A 26,313-nucleotide genomic window follows, 5' to 3' on the forward strand; every position below is an offset into this window, starting at 1 on the left:
TTCAGGTGTAGTACAGTAACTCTATAGGTGGCTATGGGTCTGAGGACAGAGAAAGGCATCACTTTAGCAGCAAGAACAAACAGAACGGAAGCACAGTTCCCGCTCAGCCCAGTCAAAGCTATTCGCTGCTCTGGCACCTCAATGGTGGAACAAGCTCCCCCACGACGCCAGGACAGCGGAGTCACTGACCACCTTCCGGAGACACTTGAAATCCTACCTCTTTAAGGAATACCTGGAATAGTCTAACAGTAATCCTTCTACACCCCCCCTCCCCCAGTGGTGGTTGTCCCACTGGCTATCCTAAGTTGAATGCACCAATTTGTAAGTCGCTCTGGATAAGAGCGTCTGCTAAATGACTTAAATGTAAATGTAAATATAAAAGGCAGTTGTGATGTGTAATTGTTGTGATTTTGCTCACACACAAGCATGTACACACACACACACACACACATCCCCCATTCACTTCAGCAAGATAGGCTGATACAAAAAGTCTAGTGCTGATTAAGATAATGCCCATTGAAAGACTTTGTGTAACAAACAAGCTATGTAATGTACTGAAAGTGAAAACCGTGTGCTAAAAGGAAGGAACTGACCTGGATACAGCCAAAACTGAACACTTGCTCTGTATCAATGGGCAGTCATGGGTGGTCTCTATACTCGACTCAGGGCTGGACTTATGATTTCCCACCATAGCAATCATACAGCGTTTCTGAAACATTATAACAACACTGTCTCAACATTAAGTGTTGAACGAGACGTGTTAGCTTGCTCTGTACGGGTTTGGCGACGGTGCCACAAACTTCCATGCGTTTCCCTCAGGCTTGGGGCCACTGTCACATACACAACTTGCTATAGAGCATTGGTATATACATACATACACAGCGGTACATACTGAAGAGGAATGGGATGATGGGCAGAGGGGGGACATAGATGAGGGTGGGGGATGGGATTTGTGCCACATTAGGCTAAAACAGGATCTGGCTGATTGCCTGAGAAACTGACCGATTGTTTGATAAATAGATCAATTGATTGGTGAGCTTTTGAAAGATGCACTCTTTATATTGATTGATTGGTGTATTGACAGACTCATTTATTGTGTGGGTGATTGATTGGTTGGTTGATTGACAGCTATAGTCTTTGCTGGTGGAGCGATTGATATATACAGTATATCCAATAAGTGTTTGATTGATTAATTGATTATTGATTGAGTGATGAAGAGAGGCAGAGGAGTGTACAGTGTTTGAGCAGCAGAAGGAGGAGTGTAGTCCGTGTTCGTGTCGTTGTGGTTAGTCGGTCCGGTCCTCACAGGCCGAAGTCAAAGGTCAGGTCAGACTTGCCCATCTTCTGTCTATACACAGTGTCAAACTTGTCATTCATAGACACGGTGAAGATGTCCTTCCACAGTCCAACGCGACCTGACAGAAGAAAGATTTACATGATCATATATCACTTATGTTTTAGTTATGAATGAGATGAATGGCCAAGAGGGATTGCCAGTAGTCAATATGAATGTTATTATTTTGAAACCTTCTTTATTGCATATTGATCAGCTCATACGCTATCTATGCTTCCTTATGACTCTCAACCATGTACAGTCAGGTCCATAATTGTTGGCACCCTTGATAAAATTGAGCAAAAAAGACTGTATAAAATAAATAATACAAATACTGAGCTATATTGTATGCTCAAAAAAAATTGGGAAATTGGGAAGTTATATTATTACAATTGCTCAGAGAAAGACAATCTGTTTAACAAGTCATATTTTGCAAAATAGCCCCATAACATCAAATATGTTTTACAGTAGGTAAGCAAATCAAATCTAAATTAAAATCAAAAATAATATTTAATTTGTCACATGCTTTGTAAACAACAGGTGTATACTAACAGTGAAATGCTTACTTACTGGCATTTCCCAACAACACAGAGAGAAAATAGAAACGTAATAGAAAGATAATAACACAAGGAATAAATACACAATGAATAACGATAACTTTGCTATATACACGGGGTACCAGTACCGGGTCGATGTGCAGGGGTAAGAAGTCTGGCCCTCCTGTAGCTCAGTTGGTAGAGCATGGTGCTTGTAACGCCAGGGTTGTGGGTTTGATTCCCACGGGGGGCCAGTATGAAAAATGTATGCACTCACTAACTGTAAGTCGCTCTGGATAAGAGTGTCTGCTAAATGACTAAACATTTTTTTAAAGTCATTGGCTAGAGTCTCTGACAATTTTTAGGGCCTTCCTCTGACACCGGTAGAGAGGTCCTGAATGGCAGGGCGCTCAGCCCCAGTGATGTACTGGGCCATAACGCACTACCCTCTTTAGCGCCTTGCGGAGGATCTGAGGGCCCATGCCAAATATTTTCAGCCTCCTGAGGTGGAAGAGGCATTGTCGTGCCTTCTTCACAACTGTGTTGGTGGTGTGGACCTTGTTAATTCCTTAGTGATGTGGACACCAAGGAACTTGAACCTCTCGAACCCGCTCCACTACAGCCCCTTCGATGTGGATAGGGTCGTGCTCGTCCCTCCATTTTGTGGAGTCCACGATCAGCTCCTTTGTCTTGCTGGCGCTGAGGGAAAGGTTGTTATCGTGGCACCACACTGCCAGGTCACTGACCTCCTCCCTATAGGCTGTCTCATCGTCATTGGTGATCAGGCCTACCACCGTCGTGTAATTAGTAAACTTAATGATGGTGTTGGAATCGTACGTGGCCACACAATCTTGGGTGAACAGAGAGTGCACCCCTGAGGGGCTCCCATGTTGAGGGTCAGCGTGGCAGAAGTGTTGTTGCCAACCCTCACCACCTGGGGGCAGCCCATCAGGCAGTCCAGGATCCAGTTGCAGAGGGAGGTGTTCAGTCCCAGGGTCCTGAGCTTAGTGATGAGCTTGGAGGGCACTATGGTGTTGAACTCTGAGCTGTAGTCAATGAACAACATTCTCACATAGGTGTTCCTCTTATCCAGGTGGGAGAGAGCAGTGTGGAGTGCAATAGAGATTGCGTCATCTGTGGATCTGTTGGGGCGTTATGCGAATGGGAGTGGGTCCAGGGTGTCAGGGATGATGGTGTTGATGTGAGCCATGACCAGCATTTCATTGCTACAGATGTGAGTGCTATGGGGCGATAGCCATTTAGACATGTTACCTTGGCGTTCTTGGGCACAAGGACTATGGTGGTCTGCATATAGGTATTACAGACAGGGTCAGGGAGAGGTTGAAAATGTCTAAAGACACTTGCCAGCTGATCAGCGCATGCTCCGAGTACGCGTCCTGGTAATCCATCTGGCCCCACGTCCTTGTGAATGTTAACCTGTTTAAAGGTCTTACTCACATCGGCAACGGAGTGCGACATCACACAGTCATCTGGAACAGCTGTTGCTCTCATGCATGGTTCAGTGTTGCTTGCCTTGAAGCGAGCACAGAAGGCATTTAGCTTGTTTGATATGCTTGCGTCACTAGGCAGCTTGTGGCTGGGTTTCCCTTTGTAATTGTGATAGTTTGCAAGCCCTGCCACATCCGAGCAGAGTCAGAGCCAGCGTAATAGGATTGGATCTTAGTCCTGTATTGACGCTTTTCCTGTTTGATAGCTCGTCGGTGGTCGTAGCGGGATTTCTTATAAGCGTCTGTATTTGTGTCCCGCTCCTTGAAAGCGGCAGCTCTAGCCTTTAGCTCAGTGCGGATGTTGCCTGTAATCCATGGCTTCTGGTTGGGATATGTACGTACGGTCACTGTGGGGGCGGCGTCATCAATGTACTTATTAATGAAGCCACTGATGTGGTAAACTCCTCAATGTTATCGCTATCCACTGCAGCGCCATCTCATACATCTAGGTATGGGGTTATTTTCTGCTTTGCATCCTTATTTCGGCGCCAAACCCACCATTGGCTCTATTTTCATGTCATCTGACCATAGCACCGGTTCCAATCCAAGTGCCAATGCAGTTTTAGCAAATTCCAGGAATTTACATTTGTTGGATAACATGAAACTAGAGCTCTTTAGCCACACACACCAGTGGTGGGATGGCGTCTAAATAAGTATGCAAAGCAGAAAATAACCCCATACCTAGATGTAAAATGTGGTGGTGGATCTTTGATGTTATGGGGATATTTTGCTTCCACTGGTCCTGGGGCCCTTGTTAATGTCAACGGCATCATGAACTTTAACCAGTACCAGGACATTTCTGCCAAAAACCTGGGTGCCTCTGCCAGGAGGCTGAAACTTGGCCGCAAGTGGATCTTCCAGCAAGACAATAACACCAAGGACACATCAAAATCCACATTGACCACAAAATCAACATTTTTCAATGGCCAAATCAGTCTCCGGATTTGAACCCCATTGAAAATCTGTGGCTTGGATTGAGGAGGGCAGTCCATAAACGCAGACAAAGTACATCAAGGATCTGGATAGATTCTGTATGGAGGAATGGTCTAAGATTACTCCCAATGTGTCCTCCAATCTCATAAAACATTTTAGAAAAAGGCTCAGTGCCGTTATCCTCGCAAGGTGAGGTATCGAAAGGTATTGAAAACAGGAGTGCCAATCATTTTGACCCATATCTTTTTGAGAGAAAAAAATATGACATGTTAAACAAAATCTCTTTCTCTGAGCAATTGTATTAACATAAAATAATATAATTTCCCCAATTTTTTAAGCATACAATATAGCTCAGTATTTGTATAATTGATTTTATACAGTCTTTTTTCCTCATCTATCAAGGGTGCCAATAATTTTGGGCCTGACTGTATGTTTATGTATGTATGCCTATGTCTAGAGATATGGACTCACCTGTCCTCCAGTATGTAGGATAGGAATGTATAGGAATGTGTGTTTATGGCCCTATTAGCTCGTAGCTGTGTGTTAGACCAGCACAGGTCAGAGACTAGGGTCCATGCACTAAAAGAAACAGAACATGGAGAAAACAAGACAAATCTGACAACAAATCATAAGAAAACATAACAAAAATCTCCAATGATCAACATGAAAAATGAAATCATAATGATATTAAAACAACATTCATAAATCATAATGCAAGAAAAAGTACAAATGTGAACGGATTTCAAAACTAAACAGTAAGGTGCAGCCCCTTGTGCCAGAAATCACTGAGCTGTATTTACTATGTTTAACCACAGGGAGGCATTGCAGAACAAAAATAGGAGTGAATGGAAATAGCCTTAATCAATGGTCCATAGTGAGATATTCCCTACTCCTTTGAAGGTTTATGTTTCTGCTGGGGTATGTACATCTGATTCAAGATCTGTGGTTTGCTTCTGGATAACTACTCTCTCACTCAGTCAATAGGCCTACAATAAAGCTCTTGTTACTCTCTGCCCCTAACAGATCAAGGATCAGCCTTCCACAACCCAGTGCTAACCTTCACCATTATGAGCCAAACAACTAAACTGGCCCTGGATCATTGCTTAAAGATATAGACTACACACAAACACATATTATATAATTGTTCTACATAGCCTACATACAAATCTGGTCTAAGTTGACTCATCCTCAGCCAGCCGAGACATACACTCCCCCAGGGTTAGCAGAGATATAAAGCCATATGAACATATTCTATATGCTTTGAAGATTGTGAGTGCGTCCGTGTGCATACACCAGTGTACACATTCCAGCCTACTGTATTTTGGTGTACGGCTGATGAGCACACATTCCATTCTGGGATCCTCTTTATTTGGCTCTCTCTGTCATTCTCTCACTCCCTCTCTGTCCCCCTCTTCTATCTGAGTATGCCATATCAAGCACTGCAAGCATGCTTGTGTCTTGGCTTGTGAGTGTCTAATAATAGCCTAAACAATGTATATGATACAAGCAGCAAAGCCATGAATGGGGCTAGTGGGAGTCTGGTCATATCAGATTAGTAAATACAGTACACCAAGTTTGTTTGTTTGTTTGTTTGTGTAAAGGTTGGAGTTGGCATACGTTAGGTTACGTTTGTTTGTTTGTTTGTTTGTTTGTTTGTTTGTTTGTTTGTGTAAAGGTTGGAGTTGGCATACGTTAGGTTACGTTTGTTTGTTTGTGTAAAGGTTGGAGTTGGCATACGTTTGTTTGTTTGTTTGTTTGTTTAAAGGTTGGAGTTGGCATACGTTAGGTTACGTTTGTTTGTTTGTTTGTTTGTTTGTTTGTGTAAAGGTTGGAGTTGGCATACGTTCGGTTTCGTTTGTTTGTTTGTTTGTTTGTTTGTGTAAAGGTTGGAGTTGGCATACGTTAGGTTACGTTTGTTTGTTTGTTTGTTTGTGTAAAGGTTGGAGTTGGCATACGTTAGGTTACGTTTGTTTGTTTGTTTGTTTGTGTAAAGGTTGGAGTTGGCATACATTTGTTTGTTTGTTTGTGTAAAGGTTGGAGTTGGCATACGTTAGGTTACGTTTGTTTGTTTGTTTGTTTGTGTAAAGGTTGGAGTTGGCATACATTTGTTTGTTTGTTTGTTTGTTTGTTTGTGTAAAGGTTGGAGTTGGCATACGTTTGTTTGTTTGTTTGTTTAAAGGTTGGAGTTGGCATACGTTAGGTTACTGTCCCTTTTCGCACACAGCCTTGACCCCTTCCATTTACTTTACGGCACAAAGCAATCAATGCTTCAGTAACCCTACAGATCTCTTTACTTATTCAACTCTGTCATCGGGAGATATTCAGAAATCTCTGTCTTCCTCCATAACTATCATTCCTTGGCTATCTTCTCTGTCTACCCCTCACTTCTGTCTCCATTCCTCCTTATCTTCCTTTCCTCTATCCCTCTCTTTCTCTTCCTCTCTCTCTACCTCTGTCCTTCCCTTTCCCTCCCTCCCTCCCTCCCTCCCTCCCTCCCTCCCTCCCCCATCCCTCCCCCCTCTCTCCGTCCTGCAGATGGAGAGGGCCTCACCCCTGCAGATGGAGAGGGCCTCTGAGTTGCTGCACTGCTCTATGAGCTGGTTGCAGCTCTCCACCATGGTCTCCAGCTGGACCTTGTCACACGAGACACCCAGGAACCTCGCCAGCTGCCCCACCAACGTCCCCAGGTCCTGGAGAGAGAGAGGGGGGGGGGGAGCAGGAGAGGAGAAGAGAAGAGAAGAGAAGAGAAGAGAAGAGAAGAGAAGAGAAGAGAAGAGAAGAGAGAGAGAGAGAGAGAGAGAGAGAGAGAGAGAGAGAGAGAGAGAGAGAGAGAGAGAGAGAGAGAGGAGAGGGAAATGAGTCAACAGAAATTCATATAAAAAAGTAATTATATTTAGTCACCTCCAAAATGATTGGCATTTTACATGCGTGTTACCACATTTTTACACCCCAGTGAAACAGGAAGCCATGGAAGGCCACAATACAGTTCCTTAAAGGGGCAATCAGCAGTTGCTACATCCATTTTTGGACTTCTGAATTCATAATATGTACCCATTGATAATTCAAGAATATAACTTATAAATGCCTCATGAGTTTAGTTCAACTGTCGTACCCCATCAGAAACCAATATATAAACTTGTTTTACTCCGTTTGTAAACAAAGAAAATGTATACAAACACTATATAGCTTCGAAACATGATTAAAACTATAATTTTGATATCATGGATGGTCAGTCCTTGCATCCATAGCTTTGTCTATGAATTTGAGAGTGGTTCCATTTCTCCAGCCCCATCCCTCAGCTTTTTACCAAAACTAGAGGCGGGGAAACCGCTTTGTTATTGTTTCTACTGTTGATTGCGCTTTAAGCTGAGACTACATTTAAAAAGTTGAATGTTAATGCAGATTTATAAAAAATATATATCTTTAGGGGTGCCAATAATTTTGACACATACGTATCTATTTGAGAAAACATATTATTACTTGTTAAACAGAATCTATTTCTCTGAGCAATATAAAATAATAAAAATGTTGTATAAAACATTTCAATATTTTTGGAGTATACAATATAGCTCAGTACTTGTATTATTTATTTTATACAGTCTTTTTTGCTCATCTTTATCAAGGGTGCCAATAATTTAGGAGGTGACTGTACCAAATGATCTCTTCTTATCACTCCCAAATGACCTATGAGCTAGAATCTGATAACGTCTTAATAATAGGGAGTATAGGGCGGGTTGCATTACTTTCTATTCTATACACAACCCAGGCACACCACTGTGACAAGTTAGTTGGGCTGTATTTATAGGGGGGAGTGGGGTAAGTTGAGCCAAAATATAACAAAAATATAAGGCATTATCGCTGGGATATGAGGTAACAGTGTTAAAAAAGTACAAAGTGTTTGTTAGGTGTTAAGCCTGTGTTAAAATATGCTTAAAATGACTAAAAGACAAAAGCGATTGTGTTGAATTTTGTTTGGGAAATAAAGATAGACATGCTTTTAAAAAGGAAGTGGTAATATTTCAATCAGGACAGACATTTGTAGGCGGCTTAACATATCCTCTCCCACCCCGGGTATTGTCACACCCTGGCTCTGGGACTCTATATGTTGAGCCAGGGTGTGTTCATTCGATGTGTTCTGTTTCTTTGTTTGGGTGTTCTAGGTTGTCTGTTTCTATGTTTGCCTGTGTGACTCCCAATCAGAGGCAACGAGTGTCAGCTGTCGGCTGGTTGTCTCTGATTGGGAGCCATATTTAATCTGTATGTTTTCCCTTGGGTGTTGTGGGTTATTGTTCCGTGTCGGTATTGTTAACCGTGGACTTCACGAGTCGTGTTTTGTTAGTACTTTAATTAAATAAAGTCATGTTTGTTTCACACGCTGCGCCTTGGTCTACTCACTCCTACGACGATCGTGACAGAAAAACCCACCAAACCAGGACCAAGCAGCGTGTCCAGGAACACACGCAGGAGGTAACGCTGGTGGATGTCCTCCTCGGCTGGGGGCAGATTACGAAGGAGGAGGCCGTCCGGTACCGGAGGGCGATGAAGGGGGAGACCCAGGCAGGAGAGGAGCAGCGGCGTCAGCAGTGCCATCGTCGGACGGACGAGAGGCACCCCCAAGAATTTTTTAGGGGGGGGCACACGGCATGGGCGACTGGGCAGCAGGAGGCTGCCACAGGGCGAAATAGGAGACGAGGAGAGAAGGCCACCGGGTTACGGGAGCCATTGGCGAGAGGAGGGAAGGAAGTTGTAGAGGCACGGCGAGAGGTACTGAGGTGTATTGCCAGTCCGGTCCGGCCCGTTCCTGATCCCCGTTTAAGGCCAGTGGTGTGTGTTCCCAGTACGGTCCGGCCTGTTCCTGCTCCACGCACCAAGCCTACGGTGTGCGTCGCCAGCCCTGTCCGGCCTGTCCCTGCTCCACGCACCAAGCCTACGGTGTGCGTCGCCAGCCCTGTCCGGCCTGTCCCTGCTCCACACACCAAGCCTACGGTGTGCGTCGCCAGCCCTGTCCGGCCTGTCCCTGCTCCACGCACCAAGCCTACGGTGTGCGTCGACAGCCCAGCCCGGCCTGTCCCTGCTCCACGCACCAAGCCTACGGTGTGCGTCGCCAGCCCTGTCCGGCCTGTCCCTGCTCCACGCACCAAGCCTACGGTGTGCGTCGCCAGCCCTGTCCGGCCTGTCCCTGCTCCACGCACCAAGCCTACGGTGTGCGTCGACAGCCCAGCCCGGCCTGTCCCTGCTCCACGCACCAAGCCTACGGTGTGCGTCGACAGCCCAGCCCGGCCTGTCCCTGCTCCACGCACCAAGCCTACGGTGTGCGTCGCCAGCCCTGTCCGGCCTGTTCCTGCTCCACGCACCAAGCCTACGGTGTGCGTCGCCAGCCCTGTCCGGCCTGTCCCTGCTCCACGCACCAAGCCTACGGTGTGCGTCGACAGCCCAGCCCGGCCTGTCCCTGCTCCACGCACCAAGCCTACGGTGTGCGTCGCCAGCCAGCCCGGCCTGTCCCTGCTCCACGCACCAAGCCTACGGTGTGCGTCGTCAGCCTGGTCCAGCCCGTTCCTGCCACTCGCACCAAGCCAGGGGTGCGAGTCGTCAGCCTGGTCCAGCCCGTTTCCTGCCACTCGCACCAAGCCAGGGGTGCGAGTCGTCAGCCTGGTCCAGCCTGTTCCTGCCACTCGCACCAAGCCAGGGGTGCGAGTCGTCAGCCTGGTTCAGCCCGTTCCTGCTACTCGCACCAAGCCCGGGGTACGAGTCGTCAGCCTGGTAAGGCCCGTCGCTGCTCCACGCACCAAGCCTAGGGTGCGAGTCGTCAGTCCGGCACAACCCGTGCCTGGGTCAACGGTGCCAATTCAGGTACCGCTCAACTGCTCCACTAAGGAGCTGAAGCCTACCGCCCCTGCTACGTCCAGTCCAGCTCCAGCCAGCGGGGCCAGACCGGACCAGGGGCGCTATGGGGGGTTTGTTGGAGGGTGGTGGTCAAGGCCGGAGGCAGAACCACCGCCGAGGAGGTATGCCTGCCCAGCCCTCCCCTGTTTTGCTTTAGTTGAGGGGGGGGTACTGTCACACCCTGGCTCTGGGACTCTATATGTTGAGCCAGGGTGTGTTCATTCGATGTGTTCTGTTTCTTTGTTTGGGTGTTCTAGGTTGTCTGTTTCTATGTTTGTCTGTGTGACTCCCAATCAGAGGCAACGAGTGTCAGCTGTCGGCTGGTTGTCTCTGATTGGGAGCCATATTTAATCTGTATGTTTTCCCTTGGGTGTTGTGGGTTTTTGTTCCGTGTCGGTATTGTTAACCGTGGACTTCACGAGTCGTGTTTTGTTAGTACTTTAATTAAATAAAGTCATGTTTGTTTCACACGCTGCGCCTTGGTCTACTCACTCCTACGACGATCGTGACAGGTATGAGGTAAGTTGAGCCAAGAGACTACTTTTTTTGGACAAGCTATGTTTTCAAAACTGTAATGTTTACATGTATTCTGATTTATATCCAGGGATACACAAAATCCTGAAATCTATGTAGAAATCTTTGTTAGAAAGAATACTATATTTCCCTTGACGGAGTGATGCTGAATGTAAAAAGTGGCTCAACTTACTCCACTCTCCCGTACATCTTAGACAGAGTGGGGGGTTGAACTCTGATTCAGAACATCTGATTATGTCATCTAAGACACGTGTACAGATCCTTCTATGCATTATCTAGCGGTTATACATTGGAGTTTCATTTCCTTGCAATAAAGAGGCTGAATTTATGTTTGCCTATGTGGAAGGGGATAAACTGACCACAGTTCCTTTTTCTTTCTATAGAAACAGATGTTGTCTGTCACTTATATAAGACACTTGCTCAGCAAATACCCTTGACATACATGTTACAGTTTTTCTCAATCGTGTACAAGTCATTTTTGGATCTGTGTTGAAACATATCGACAGCAGAACAGCAATGATCAAATGCTCAAATACATTTACAGAACTTCTGATCATTTTCTTGCCTTAGTACCTGACTTGCATATCTTAGACCAACTTTTGTCATCAGCGAATACAAAAGTCACTGTTAAGTGTTTTGTTCATAGAATATAACACATTGTTTTCGTTAGAAGCACACAATGTGCTTATTTATTTATTTTTTATCAGGAATAATATTTGTGTATGACATTGTTTGGTGTACTATGCATAAAAGGAGAGTAATAGCCCATCATTTTTCACCTTTGGATAGTTGTACTCCCAATTTTGATCATCATGATTTATTGACTGCAAAGAAAATGTATTGATCTAACTTGATTTTTAATAGACAGACTAACTTTCTGTTTTGTCTGCTTGGACTCAATAGATAAGTATGGTTGCGTTAATCATTTTGTAGGCAGTCGTGTTCTTTTGATCAATCTGAAATTTGTACAGTATAATATCGTTTTGATTAATGTATTTATGCTTTGAGAAGGCAACTACATTTTGAAAACCATTTACTGTTTTGCAAAAGGCCACAGAGTTCTCTCTCTTTTGAACTTTATTTTGGAAATCGACAACATTGTTCCAAAACAAATGCTTGTACGCGATTGAGAAAAACTGTAACCTGTTTACTTTCCAAGAAAGGTAGGCTTCATGAGCTACTTGCCCCCAACAGTGTCAATGCTGTAAATATGTTGTAACAGTGATATTCACTTTGAGTGATTGTGAATAAGATCACGTCTTGGAAGGCTTGCTAGTGTATATACTGTATAAATATTCATGTTTGCAAATGATCCCTAATAAGAACATGCTGTATGTCTGTGCGTGTGTTGTGTGTGTGTGTATGCGAGCATGAGAGAATGCATGTGAGTGTGTGTGTGTTTCTGTGCAATGCAGCCTTGAAGGGACCTTTGGAACAGCAAACAACACTATTGATTTGTCCTTCATTCTGCCCCAGTGAGAGTACAGTTACAGTTATGTTCCATAGACCGGAACTCTGGTTACCACGTAGCTCTGAGGGTGGTACGATTATCATAGGGGTTAGGTGGTATGGGTAAAGTTAGAGTGACATTGGTTTGGGATAGGATAGAGCAGGACCACCCAAAGTAGGGCCAAACTTGGCCTGCTAGAGGCTTCCAGAATTATCTTATGTATAATGGTGGGATTTTGCAACTCACTACTCACTGCACCATACCCACATTTTTGGGCACCTCTAGGATAGAGGGTGGAGGTTCTGGTAAGGTTTGGTGTTAGTTAGATCTATGGTAGATATTAGATATAGACGGGTGATGGAGGGAGAGAGAGAGAGGGAGGAAGGGAGGGAAAGCAGTTTTTTACCTTGTACATGTCTTCATATTTCAGGAAGAGGACGTTTGAGTCCATGCGATGCTCCCAGAACTCCTGCACATGCTCAAACCAGGAGCCATATCCCACTATGAGACAGAGAGAAAAAGGAGGGGGGAGAGAGAGAGAGGTGGAGAGAGTTTAGTGAGTTTCCCCAGGTGACTAGGCTTTCTCTTCCCTCTTCACGCAACCTGGCCTGATCAATTACTTATTGACTAAATACTGCCAGTTCTCCCTGTTAGCTACCCATTCCTCATAGTCCCAATTAAGAAAGGTAGTCCAGTGTTGACAGAGGACACATGTTGAATAGTGACACCCCCTGCACACCGGGGCGGGTGAACCCTGAACTCTGACACTCACGCTTGTCATTCATGAAGCGTCTGCAGAACTCCTGGAAGGTTCCGCGGTAGCTCATGGTCCTGAGGGAGCGGTGGAACTGGTAGTAAGACACCACAAGATCTTTAGGGTTCCTCGCCATGTAGATCACCTACAGGAGAACCACATAGAACCACATGGACAATTAGGATTGAATACATGGAAACATTATACAAACATTATACAAACTAATTGAAGTGTACTCTAACCTTGGACTCTCCATTATGCATGGCTGTAGGCAGGAAGCGGTAGGGCAGGTGGCTTTTGATCAGACGAGGAGACGTCAATTCCTGGGAAAACATAGAGGAAACGTCATCACAACATTGGGAACAGAGACGGTATAAAACAAGAAGCAGAAAAACACCTAATCCATGTGGTGGGCTGAGTGTTTTGGTTACCTTTACATGTCTGTTTTACAAGCAAGTATGTCAGGTTCAGGAAGTAGTAATACTCAGTGCTGTAGGCCTACCTGTATGATCTCTAGACCAGACTGAGGGTACTCCAGAACAGTAGTAATACTCTGTGCTGTAGGCCTACCTGTATGATCTCTAGACCTGACTGAGGGCACTCCAGAACAGTAGTAATACTCAGTGCTGTAGGCCTACCTGTATGATCTCTAGACCAGACTGAGGGTACTCCAGAACAGTAGTAATACTCTGTGCTGTAGGCCTACCTGTATGATCTCTAGACCTGACTGAGGGCACTCCAGAACAGTAGTAATACTCAGTGCTGTAGGCCTACCTGTATGATCTCTAGACCAGACTGAGGGTACTCCAGAACAGTAGTAATACTCTGTGCTGTAGGCCTACCTGTATGATCTCTAGGCCAGGCTGAGGGTACTCCAGAACAGTAGTAATAATCTGTGCTGTAGGCCTACCTGTATGATCTCTAGACCAGACTGAGGGTACTCCAGAACAGTAGTAATACTCAGTGCTGTAGGCCTACCTGTATGATCTCTAGACCAGACTGATGGTACACCAGAACAGTAGTAATACTCAGTGCTGTAGGCCTACCTGTATGAACTCTAGACCAGGCTGAGGGTACTCCAGAACAGTAGTAATACTCAGTCCTGTAGGCCTACCTATATGATCTCTAGGCCAGGCTGAGGGTACTCCAGAACAGTAGTAATACTCTGTGCTGTAGGCCTACCTGTATGATCTCTAGACCAGACTGAGGGTACTCCAGAACAGTAGTAATACTCTGTGCTGTAGGCCTACCTGTATGATCTCTAGACCAGGCTGAGGGTAATCCAGAACAGTAGTAATACTCAGTGCTGTAGGCCTGCTTGTATGATCTCTAGACCAAACTGAGGGTACTCCAGAACAGTAGTAATACTCAGTGCTGTAAGCCTACCTGTATGATCTCTAGGCCAGGCTGAGGGAACTCCAGAACAGTAGTAATACTCAGTGCTGTAGGCCTACCTGTATGATCTCTAGACCAGACTGAGGGTACTCCAGAACAGTAGTAATACTCAGTGCTGTAGGCCTACCTGTATGATCTCTAGACCAGACTGAGGGTACTCCAGAACAGTAGTAATACTCAGTGCTGTAGGCCTACCTGTATGATCTCTAGGCCAGGCTGAGGGTACTCCAGAACAGTAGTAATACTCAGTGCTGTAGGCCTACCTCTATGATCTCTAGGCCAGGCTGAGGGTACTCCAGAACAGTAGTAATACTCAGTGCTGTAGGCCTACCTGTATGATCTCTAGCCCAGGCTGAGGGTACTCCAGAACAGGAAGCTGCTCATCAATGTTCATCAGACCAATCTCATCTGGGTCCGCCCCCTGACTCACCAGATACACCACCTCCTGAAGGAGACTGGTACCTGGGAGAGGGAGAGAGAAAGGTAGAAAGGAGAAAGAGAGAATCAAGAGGAAAGTGTAAATGGGTAGTTGTTTGTTAAAATGTAAAATTACACCAATGAGGGACATAGTCACAGCCCAAACTACACCATTATACTGCTATGTTTAGCAAACATTTACCAACATCACACCCCAAATGATCTACACTGAACAAAAGGTTAGTGAGTAACAGTTCATAAAAGGAAATCTGTCAATTGAAATAAATAAATTAGACCCTACTCTATGGATTTCTCGACTGGGAATAAAGATATGCATCTGTTGCTCACAGATACCTTTAAAAAAAAAGTAGGGGCATGGATCAGAAAACCAGTCAGTATCTGGTGTGTGACCACCATTTGCCTCATGCAGCGCAACACATCTTCGCATAGAGTTGATCAGGCTGTTGATTGTGGCCTGTGGAATGTTGTCCCACTCCTCTTCCATGGCTGTGCGAAGTTGCTGGATATTGGCGGGAACTAGAACACGCTGTCGTACACGTCAATCTAGAGCATCCCAAACATGCTCAATGGGTAACATGTCTGGTGAGTATGCAGGCCATCGATGAACTGGGACATTTTCAGCTTCCAGGAATTGTGTACAGATCCTGCGATTGTGAGGCAGGTTTGACATACTGCCAAATTCTCTAAAACGACGTTGGAGGCAGTTTATGGTAGAGAAATTAACATTAAATTATCTGGCAACAGCTCTGGTGGACATTCCTGCAGTCAGCATGCCAATTGCACGCTCCCTCAAAACTTGAGACATCTGTGGCATTGTGTTGTGTGACAGAACTGCACATTTTAGAGTGGCCTTTTATTGGCCCCAGCACAAGGTGCACCTGTGTAATGATCATGCTGTTTACTCAGCTTCTTAATATGCCACCCCTGTCAGGTGGATGGATTATCTTGCCAAAGGAGAAATGCTCACTAACAGGGATGTAAATTTGTGCACAAAATGAGAGAAATAAGCTTTTTGTGCGTATGGAAAATGTTTTTATTTTTTCATACTAGCCCCCCGTGGGAATCGAACCCACAACCCTGGCGTTGCAAACGCCATGCTCTACCAACTGTGCTACATCCCTGCCGGCCATTCCCTCCCCTACCATGCCTTGTAGATGTATTATTGTTTATGATTATTCCAGTAATGTAAAGTACTTAAGTAAAAATACTTAAAAGTATACTTAAGTAGTTTTTTGGGTATCTGTACTTTACCTTACTATTTATATTTTTGACTACTTTATACTTTTATTTCACTATATTCCTAAAGAAAATTATGTACTTTTTACTCCATACATTTTCCCTGACACCCAAAAGTACTTTTTACATTTTGAATGCTTAGCAGGACAGGAAAATGGTCTAATTCACACACTTATCAAGAGAACATCCCTGGTCACCCCTACTGCCTGTGATCTGGCGGACTCACTAAACACATGCTTCGTTTGTAAATTATGTCTGAGGGTTGGCGCGTGCCCCTGGCTATCCGTAAATTGACAATGCAAATAGTCCGGATAGCCATGATTAGCTGTTCAGGATTCTTATGGCTTGGGGGTAGAAGCTGTTAAGAAGCCTTTTGGACCTAGACTTGGCGCTCCAGTACCGCTTGCTGTGCGGTAGCAGAGAGAACAGTCTATGACTAGGGTGGCTGGAGTCTTTGACAATTTTGAGGGCCTTCCTCTGACACCGCCTGGTATAGAGGTCCTGGATGGCATGAATATTGGCCCCAGTGATGTACTGGGCCGTACGCACTACCCTCTGTTGTGTCTTGTGGTCGGAGGCCGAGCAGTAGCCAAACCAGGCAGTGATGCAACCAGTCAGGATGCTCTCAATTGTGCAGCTGTATAACTTTTTGAGGATCTGAGGACCATTGCCAAATCTTTTCAGTCTCTTGAGGGGAAATAGGCTTTGTCGTGCCCTCTTCACGACTGTCTTGGTGTGTTTGGACCATGATAGTTTACATAAGTATTTTATATTTCATAAATGTGCAAACATTTCTATAAACCTGTTTTCGCTTTGTCATTATGGGGTATTGTGTGTAGATAGCTGAGGATTGTTTTTTATTTAATCAATTTTAGAATAAGGCTGTAACGTAACAAAATGTGGAAAAAGTCAAGGGGTCTGAATACTTTCCGAAGGCACTGTAAGTATATTTTAGCAATTACATTTACTTTTGATACTTAAGTATATTTAAAACCAAATACTTTTAGACTTTTACTCAAGTAGAATTTTACTGGGCGACTTTCACTTTTACTTGAGTCATTTTCTATTAAGGTATCTTTACTTTTACTCAAGTATGACAATTGGGTACTTTTTCCCACCTCTGGTTTAATCATATTTAGGTAATTGAAAGGCCCTTCTATTTTGGCAATAGAAAGTAAGAGAGTGTTTGTTGTCATATTTGTTGTAGGGGACTGAGCCACAAGTCAGGGACCAGTTGAGCACAGATGACAGAGACAGAGCCACAGAACAAATAGACGTTATCGACATCAGCACCAGCACAAAGCCAAATCAACCACATCCCAAGTTTATTGTAATCCAGAAGCGAGCTGACACTTGGGTTGGGTGGTTTCCAGATTTTTCATATCATCATACTGCCCTTCTCTCTATTCCAGGATTTACAGTATTACTAGTTTAGTACACAAACTAATCTTTTTTACACAAAAAAAACGTAAAAAATACCATTGGGCATCTGTTACCAGAATTCTAACAAAATTAGCACAAGTAAAAGCGAATTTCCATGGAGGCTGCTAGCTAAGTATGCTAATGAGCACAAACAAAAATAAACAAATTGCAAAGACAGGGAATCCAGCTCATAAAGTTATACATATATAGGTAGGAGATACCGAATGTCATTTTTGGTGAGTTTGGACATTTACAAGTGAATGTGAACGAGAGACATTGTGCAAATGAACAAAGTTTTGATGCATGCTTGTCTGCTCTGAAGCAGCATGTGTACAGGCTGTGTCTGTCTGGAATCGCTAGGGCAACGGGCCTGCCTGCTCTGCTCAGAGAAGATGGGGGAGGAGCAGACGCCGAGAACAGAGAAGAAAAAACGCAAGGAAATCAAAATAGCAGTGGCAGCTGTACAGATAACTCATCCAAAGGGCTTTGACTTAAAAATGCCAGAAAGCTTAAACAATATGATGCCCCATCACCTTATTAATTCAGTAACTTACTTAGATAACTAGCAAGTTAAATTTAGGGGTCGCATTAACACAGAATTCTTCATTTTTCACAGCAGGAAAAAAAGATACAACTCGTAATATCTTGCTGCGTTTTGTAAATGCAGATCTAAAATGCTTCTTATTGTAATTTCTGCTCGGCATTAGACTAATTTTGTGCTTCAGTTGCACTTCTCCACTCAGATGTGGTCCTCTGTAGCTCAGCTGGTAGAGCACGGCGCTTGTAACGCTAAGGTAGTGGGTTCGATCCCCGGGACCACCCATACACAAAAAAAAATGTATGCACGCATGACTGTAAGTCGCTTTGGATAAAAGCGTCTGCTAAATGGCATATTATTATTATAGATGAGAATTCAGGAACGGGCATTCTATCAGCAGACAGTGCGCTGACTGATGTGTAGCAACTTTTCTCTGTACTTTTCTCAGGTAAAATTCAACTCTTAGCAAAACTCTTAGCAAAACATTAGGAAATGTATATGGCTACATTATGTCTATGATAAACATTAGAAATGATGGCCGTGCATTGTTTTTGCAAAAAATACCTTGGTTTTCCATTGTAAGCCTTGATAAGTTCCTTTCCTGAGGATGGCTCACCCCTCACAGTTCTGGGGGACTTCAACCTCCCTACGTCTACCTTTGACTCATTTCTCTCTGCCTCCTTCTTTCCACTCCTCTCCTCTTTTGACCTCACCCTCTCACCATCCCCCCCTACTCACAAGGCAGGCAATACGCTTGACCTCATCTTTACTAGATGCTGTTCTTCTACTAATCTCACTGCAACTCCCCTCCATGTCTCCGACCACTACTTTGTATCCTTTTCTCTCTCGCTCTCCTCCAACACTACTCACTCTGCCCCTACACAGATGGTAATGCGCCGTCGCAACCTTCGCTCTCTCTCTCCCGCTACTCTCTCCTCTTCCATCCTATCATCTCTTCCCTCTGCTCAATCCTTCTCCCTCCAATCTCCTGATTCTGCCTCCTCAACCCTCCTCTCCTCCCTTTCTGCATCCTTTGACTCTCTATGTCCCCTATCCTCCCGGCCGGCTCGGTCCTCCCCTCCAGCTCCGTAGCTTGATGACTCATTGCGAGCTCACAGAACAGGGCTCCGGGCAGCAGAGCGGAAATGGAGGAAAACTAGACACCCTGCGGACCTGGCATCTTTTCACTCCCTCCTCTCTACATTTTCTTCATCTGTTTCTGCTGCTAAGGCCACTTTCTACCACTCTAAATTCCAAGCATCTGCCTCTAACCCTAGGAAGCTCTTTGCCACCTTCTCCTCCCTGCTGAATCCTCCTCCCCCCCTCCTCCCTCTATGTGGATGACTTCGTCAACCATTTTGAAAAGAAGGTTGACGACATCCGATCCTCGTTTGTTAAGTCAAATGACACTGCTGGTCCTGCTCACACTGCCCTACCCTATGCTTTGACTTCTTTCTCCCCTCTCTCTCCAGATACAATCTTGCGACTTGTGACGGCCGGCCGCCCAACAACCTGCCCGCTTGACCCTATCCCCTCCTCTCTTCTCCAGACCATCTCCGGTGACCTTCTCCTTTACCTCACCTCGCTGATCAACTCATCCTTGACCGCTGGCTATGTCCCTTCCGTCTTCAAGAGAGCGAGAGTTGCACCCCTTCTCAAAAAACCAACACTCGATCCCTCCGATGTCAACAACTACAGACCAGTATCCCTTCTTTCTTTTCTCTCCAAAACTATTGAGCGTGCCGTCTTTAGCCAACTCTCTTGCTATCTCTCTCAGAATGACCTTCTTGATCCAAACCAGTCAGGTTTCAAGACTGGTCATTCAACTGAGACTGCTCTTCTCTGTGTCACGGAGGCTCTCCGCACTGCTAAAGCTAACTCTCTCTCCTCTGCTCTTGTCCTTCTAGACCTGTCTGCTGCCTTTGATACTGTGAACCATCAGATCCTCCTCTCCACCCTCTCCGAGCTGGTCATCTCTGGCGCGGCTCACTCTTGGATTGCGTCCTACCTGACCGGTCGCTCCAACCAAGTGGCGTGGCGAGAAGCTGTCTCCGCACCACGCGCTCTCACCACTGGTGTCCCCCAGGGCTCAGTTCTAGGCCCTCTCCTATTCTCGCTATACACCAAGTCACTTGGCTCTGTCATATCCTCACATGGCCTCTCCTTTCATTGCTACGCAGACGACACACAACTAATCTTCTCCTTTCCCCCTTCTGATAACCAGGTGGCGAATCGCATCTCTGCATGTCTGGCAGACATATCAGTATGGATGACGGATCACCACCTCAAGCTGAACCTTGGCAAGACGGAGCTGCTCTTCCTCCCGGGGAAGGACTGCCCGTTCCATGATCTCGCCATCACGGTTGACAACTCCGTTGTGTCCTCCTCCCAGAGTGCGAAGAGCCTTGGCGTGACCCTGGACAACACCCTGTCGTTCTCCGCTAACATCAAGGCGGTGACCCAATCCTGTAGGTTCATGCTCTACAACATTCGGAGAGTACGACCCTGCCTTACGCAGGAAGCGGCACAGGTCCTAATCCAGGCACTTGTCATCTCCCGTCTGGATTACTGCAACTCGCTGTTGGCTGGGCTCCCTGCCTGTGCCATTAAACCGCTACAACTCATCCAGAATGCCGCAGCCCGTCTGGTGTTCAACCTTCCCAAGTTCTCTCACGTCACCCCGCTCCTCCGCACACTCCACTGGCTTCCAGTTGAAGCGCGCATCTGCTACAAGACCATGGTGCTTGCCTACGGAGCTGTGAGGGGAACGGCACCTCCGTACCTTCAGGCTCTGATCAGTCCCTACACCCAAACGAGGGCATTGCGTTCATCCACCTCTGGCCTGCTGGCTCCCCTACCTCTGCGGAAGCACAGTTCCCGCTCAGCCCAGTGAAAACTGTTCGCTGCTCTGGCACCCCAATGGTGGAACAAGCTCCCTCACGACGCCAGGACAGCGGAGTCACTGACCACCTTCCGGAGACATTTGAAACCCCACCTCTTTAAGGAATACCTGGGATAGGATAAAGTAATCCTTCTACCCCCCCTCCCTTACCCCCCCCCCAAAAAAATAAAAAAATAAATAATAATCTTTGTAAAGTGGTTATCCCACTGGCTATAAGGTGAATGCACCAATTTGTAAGTCGCTCTGGATAAGAGTGTCTGCTAAATGACGTAAATGTAAATGTAAATGTAAGCTCATTTACTTGTGTGGCTGCCAGCCAAATAGCGTTGCACTTCTGTTGTCATCTGATGAAAATGAAGCTATTTTCTGCTGAATGTGTTGCACTAATGTATTTTCTGTGAAGGAAAACTATAGTTGCACGTCCTTGATCACTCTGTTGAAGCAAAGAAACACTGTTGACCTTCAATATAAAACGCCACCCCTGTCAATACACAGCTGGACTCACTTGCTCCCACTTTCACCCATTGTGCTATTTACAAACAAACACGTGACTGACTCAACCATTCTGGGGAACTATGATAAAAAATATAAGCTTCATAATGTAAAATAATGTGACAGGTGAAATGAAGAACGTGATCTGCTTTATCTCCTAACGTATTGCACAAGTTGACTGCAGTTATTTACTTAAAAAGTACCTATAAATATAAACATTCATTGAAAAACTTCAAAGAAATAGTTTAGATGGTATTGACGGTATTGAAAAACCACCCAGTGGCTAATTCCAAATACCCCGGTATACGGCATATATACGGTATACTGCCTAAGCCTACTGTCCACTTGTGTACAATGTCTTTACCAACTGCATATTTTACCAGGACTTGGAAAATGTATCTGACATTTATTTTCACCAAAAGCTTTGTGGACATCGGGGAATTGCACATCACCCGCCATTCTCTTTGATGGGCCCGAACCTGTTGCAACATGGACATGATTGAGGAGGATTCGTGGCTAGGTGCGCTTGCACGTGGAAGGACTGTGCTCTCCTTGGTTTACCACATTGGGATGGAGATGCCTACTCTAAGAGGCAGAGCTTTCCCAGCTACTGTTTGTGTGAGTGACTTTGACCCTATGAAAGTGGAACAGAAGGAGGCCTTGGGGATACAGCAGCGACCGTGGGACTGCTGTGTGCATGCGGACCGCACATGGTACTGCGAGAACATCCTCTTGGACTTCGGTGGTTTGAAGAAACAGAAAATACTTTTGGAGTTAACATGAAAATAGAAATAATGAATGAATGTGAAAAGGTGGACTGAATGTTGCTTTTAAACATATTTGCATTGGAATGTTCTGTCAATGGCATTTTGTTATAGGAAGAAAATAAAAACGTGCATATTTGATAGACTCAGTTAACGTTAACTGTGTCCAGGATTTTTGTTTTGCATAAAATGTATCTCGGCAATATACTATTCAAGTATTGAATTCTATTATAAGTAGGCCCATAGTTACATACAGTGTATTTTATGTTAGAGAAACTTGGACGTTTCTTAGTGGGAGGGGACGTATGTAAGGATAGGATTGGATGTTCATCATTGATTAGTAATGCCTGACCTGTCTATAAATTCCTTTCTGTCACATGAACTGATTGAGATGGTGGTTGCTTCTGGAGAATAATGACACGTTTTACATAGCTCCTGTATGCTGCCTCTGTCTAGTCTTAACTTTCCTATAGTTGACGTTCCACTCTACAAACCCTGTAAATGGCGTGTTAGGGATGGATCAACATTTACATAATGGTTACCTGGAGGAAAATGGGGGAGGGTCATGCTTTTCCAATTTCAGTCAAGGGGAGGGTTTAGTCTTTTTTAAATCTAGTCCAGGGTAGGGTCACGTAATTTTTAATTGATGAAATTTCAATATTTCTGTGTTTTAGAATGAGTTGCTTATTAGGCTATATATCGATGTGTGCCCAATGCCGCCCTTCATCTCTGATTCTCTGCTGGGCGGGCAACATCAAGTGCTCCTATAGGCTATTTAGTGTGGTCTCAATCAAATGATCCATAGCCTATAGGCTACGAAGTGCATGCTCGGAGAAGCATAGAGCAAAGTTATATTTCTAAGATACACTATATATACAAAAGTATGTGGACACCCCTTCAAATTAGTGGATTTGGCTATTTCAACCACACCTGTTGCTGACATGTGTATAAAATCGAGCACAGTGCCATGCAATCTCCATAAACAAACATTGGCAGTAGAATGGCCTTACTGAAGAGCTCAGTGACTTTCAACGTGGCTCCCGTCATAGGATGCCACCTTTCCAACATGTTCTGACCTGCTAGAGCTGCCCCGGTCAACTGTAAGTGCTGTTATTGTGAAGTGGAAATGTCTAGGAGCAACAACGGCTCAGCCGCGAAGTGGTATGCCACACAAGCTCACAAAACAGGACCGCCGAGTGCTGAAGCGCGTAGCGCGTACAAATCGTCTGTCCTCGGTTACAACACTCACTACTGAGTTTCAAACTGCCTCTGGAAGCAACATCAGCACAAGAACTGTTCATCGGGAGCTTCATGAAATGGGTTTCCATGGCCGAGCAGCCACACACAAGCTTAAGATCACCATGCGCAATGCCAAGCGTCAGCTGGAGTGGTGTAAAGCTCGCCGCCATTGGACTCTGGAGGAGTGGAAACGCGTTCTCTGGAGTGATGAATCATGCTTCACCATCTGGCAGTCCAACTGACGAATCTGGGTTTGGCGGATGCTAAGAGAACGCTACCTGCCCGAATGCATAGTGCCAACTGTAAAGTTTGATGGAGAAGGAATAATGGTCTGGGGCAGTTTTTCATGGTTCGGGCTAGGCCCCTTAGTTCCAGTGAAGTGAAATCTTAATGCTACAGCATACAATGACATTCTAGACGAGTCTGTGCTTCCAACTTTGAGGCAACAGTTTGGGGAAGGCCCTTTCCTGTTTCAGCATGACAATGCCCTTGTGAACAAAGCGAGGTCCATACAGAAATAGTTTGTCGAGATTGGTGTGGAAGAACTTGACTGGCCTGCACAGAGCCCTGACCTCAACCCCATCGAACACCTTTGAGATTAATTGGAACGCCGACTGCGAGCCAGGCCTAATCGCCCAACATCAGTGCCCAACCTAACTAATGCTCTTGTGGCTGAATGGAAGCAAGTCCCCTCAGCAATGTTCCAACATCTAGTTGAAAGCCTTCCCAGAAGAGAGGAAGCTGTTATAGCAGCAAAGGGAGGACCAACTCCATATTAATGCCCATGATTTTGGAATGAGATGTTTGACAAGCAGGTGTCCACATACTTTTGGTCATGTAGTGTATATAATACACCACTGACCTGCCAAGGGAAATAGTCCTCGGGCTGATTAGCTACTAGGGTAGGGTAGACTGACAAATGGACAAGAATTGCATGACATTTTTATAAAAGGCTATTTTTTCTCGGACCTGCAAAAACAATGGTAGATTCACGCATTGCTTTTACTATAAAGGAGATCTTTCCACCCACGGTGGTCTGTGAACCCAAAACCTTCTGGCCCGCAGCTCTGTGCTCTATCAAAATTCCTGTGTTGCCATGTAATGCTTACAAGATGAAGAGCAATTACTAAAACTGCATATCTAAGACTCTGGTCTGTCCAAGAAGTGAGGGTAAACGGTAGACATGTTCTCTGCTATCCACTTCATTTTAATTATTATTTGGGTTTTTTCAAGCATTCAGGGAGGGTATAGGTAATATATTTAGCTTAAGGGAGGGCCAGCCATTTGCATTTCAGAGAGGACTGATTTTATCCATTCACTCCCTTACAGTAATAATATTGTAGGGAACAACAGCACTGATCACTGACTGCCAGCCTGCATCTGTTTCCAGGCCTAGAGAGCACAACAACCTATACTGCTCCCACCTCTCCTCTTCTCTCCTTCTCTCCTCTCACTCCTGCAATCATACTTTACTCGTGCAGATGCATATATAGGCACTGCTGGAATCCTGTGTGGACAGAGAGGAAGAGACATTAAAGGAATAATTGCTATATACAGTATGTCTCTGAAAGATTTGACTCCCACAATGAACTTGAGGGAAGATGGATATTTACGCCCACCGAGTCACGTGACCAGGAGGACCCACCCGTGCCGAGAGTTCTGCTCCAGCACAGGTTGTCAACACACAAGTGCGTCACGCGCAAGTACGGCGCGTCAGCCCGGTCCGCAGCAGCACAGCACTGCGCAAAGCAAGCTGGTTCTGACAGAAAGGGACGGATGTAAACATTAACCAGAGGCCTGACAATACAATACATTGTCTGTGTATCCGCCGAAAACAAATGTCAACAGCGAATGGATGCGAAGTGCGCAGGCGTTTAACGCAACTCGAAGGTTCCCATTTGATAAGTTATTCATTTCAGCAGCACATAACTCAGAATTAAAAGTCCTTCAATGAGCTGCCATGACTGCCACGAAATCAGACTGTTATCTATTTGTGAATGTTCCTGATACAGCCAGTATTTAGCCTGCTGCAGGCTATGTTTGGAGAGAGGTAAACATTGACGCCCTTCCTTATAGGCCAGTGCATCTCACAATGTTTAGATGCAACTCTGAACACAATGCAAGGATAAACTCATAAGGATTCAACTGGAGACGTTTGCGTTTATTACACACGACACGATAAGACGAAAGAAATGTAAAGCAACTATAGACCTACACCTAATAACGTGCATCCTCAAGCCTACAGCATGCTGCATCTCAGGGTACTGAACTAACGTATTGCATAGCAACAACACATGTCAATATTGTTTACCTGACTTGGGATACGTGACAATCCATATGTCGCTACTTCTGAGGGAGAAGTTCGCGATCTCCTCCATCTTTCCTCTGCAGAAGGGTGGAAGTCGCACTCCATCAAACTCGAAGTATTTGCTCTCAAACTCTATCGGGGTGCTTGGCGTGTCTGCTTCGCTCTCTGCCATCCTCGAAAATATATTTACAATCAATTAAAAGGTTATAACTAAATTTGTTTTGATAGCGATAATATGTCTCCTCTTGAGTCGGGATATTTGGCTTGGCTAGGACGTGATATCCGCGAGCGAAGTACGCCTTGACCTTCAGCCAATCACCTCGTAGCAAAGTGATGTAATGCGATGCGCTCATATGATGCGCGCGCCTTCTCCTCAGCATCAGCACCAGTTCGCTGTTGCGGGCCACGCGCGTGCTCACTAGTCTTTGTAGCCGGAAGACGAATGCTTTCAATCGTAGGCTGCATTAAGCATTGATGATGGTGCAGGTAGGCCTGTTGTTGTTCTTGGAATTTAAAATCAACAGATTACGTTTTCCAATTCTACGTGAATGGCATTCTTCAGTAGCCCATGGAATCGTTCTTGTTTGATCCGGGTGTTAGACTGCTGTGAAATGCCGCAAAACGCTGCCAAGCCATCCGCGCTTCAGT

General features: G+C 45.2%; 1 protein-coding gene and 1 non-coding gene across 2 annotated transcripts; one reads left to right on the forward strand and one right to left on the reverse strand.

Moving 5' to 3' along the window:
• Positions 1 to 305: 305 nt before the first annotated feature.
• Positions 306 to 26,313, reverse strand: LOC121542558 (sulfotransferase 4A1). Its single transcript, XM_041851968.2, has 7 exons — positions 25,669 to 26,313; positions 14,658 to 14,788; positions 13,174 to 13,254; positions 12,950 to 13,076; positions 12,584 to 12,678; positions 6,862 to 7,000; positions 306 to 1,415 (listed from the first exon to the last, which is right to left on the reverse strand). The coding sequence occupies exons 1-7, from the start codon at positions 25,835 to 25,837 to the stop codon at positions 1,303 to 1,305; spliced, it is 855 nt and encodes a 284-aa protein (XP_041707902.1). The 5' UTR covers positions 25,838 to 26,313; the 3' UTR covers positions 306 to 1,302.
• trnat-ugu lies at positions 2,048 to 2,122 on the forward strand. Its single transcript has one exon. It is a non-coding gene; the product is annotated as a tRNA-Thr (tRNA).

This window comes from Coregonus clupeaformis, chromosome 28 (assembly GCF_020615455.1).
Source record: "Coregonus clupeaformis isolate EN_2021a chromosome 28, ASM2061545v1, whole genome shotgun sequence".
In the NCBI taxonomy this organism is placed as follows: domain Eukaryota; kingdom Metazoa; phylum Chordata; class Actinopteri; order Salmoniformes; family Salmonidae; genus Coregonus; species Coregonus clupeaformis.

What these genes read in the sequence shown, in the direction of transcription:
- LOC121542558 (XM_041851968.2), bottom strand. Translation starts at nt 25,837, where the DNA reads ATGGCAGAGAGCGAAGCAGACACGCCAAGCACCCCGATAGAGTTTGAG. An exon ending in CTGGGCTAGAGATCATACAG is followed by an intron (nt 13,255 to 14,657) that starts GTAGGCCTACAG and finishes ATGTTTTCCCAG; the next exon opens with GAATTGACGTCTCCTCGTCT. An exon ending in TGCATAATGGAGAGTCCAAG is followed by an intron (nt 13,077 to 13,173) that starts GTTAGAGTACAC and finishes GTTCTCCTGTAG; the next exon opens with GTGATCTACATGGCGAGGAA.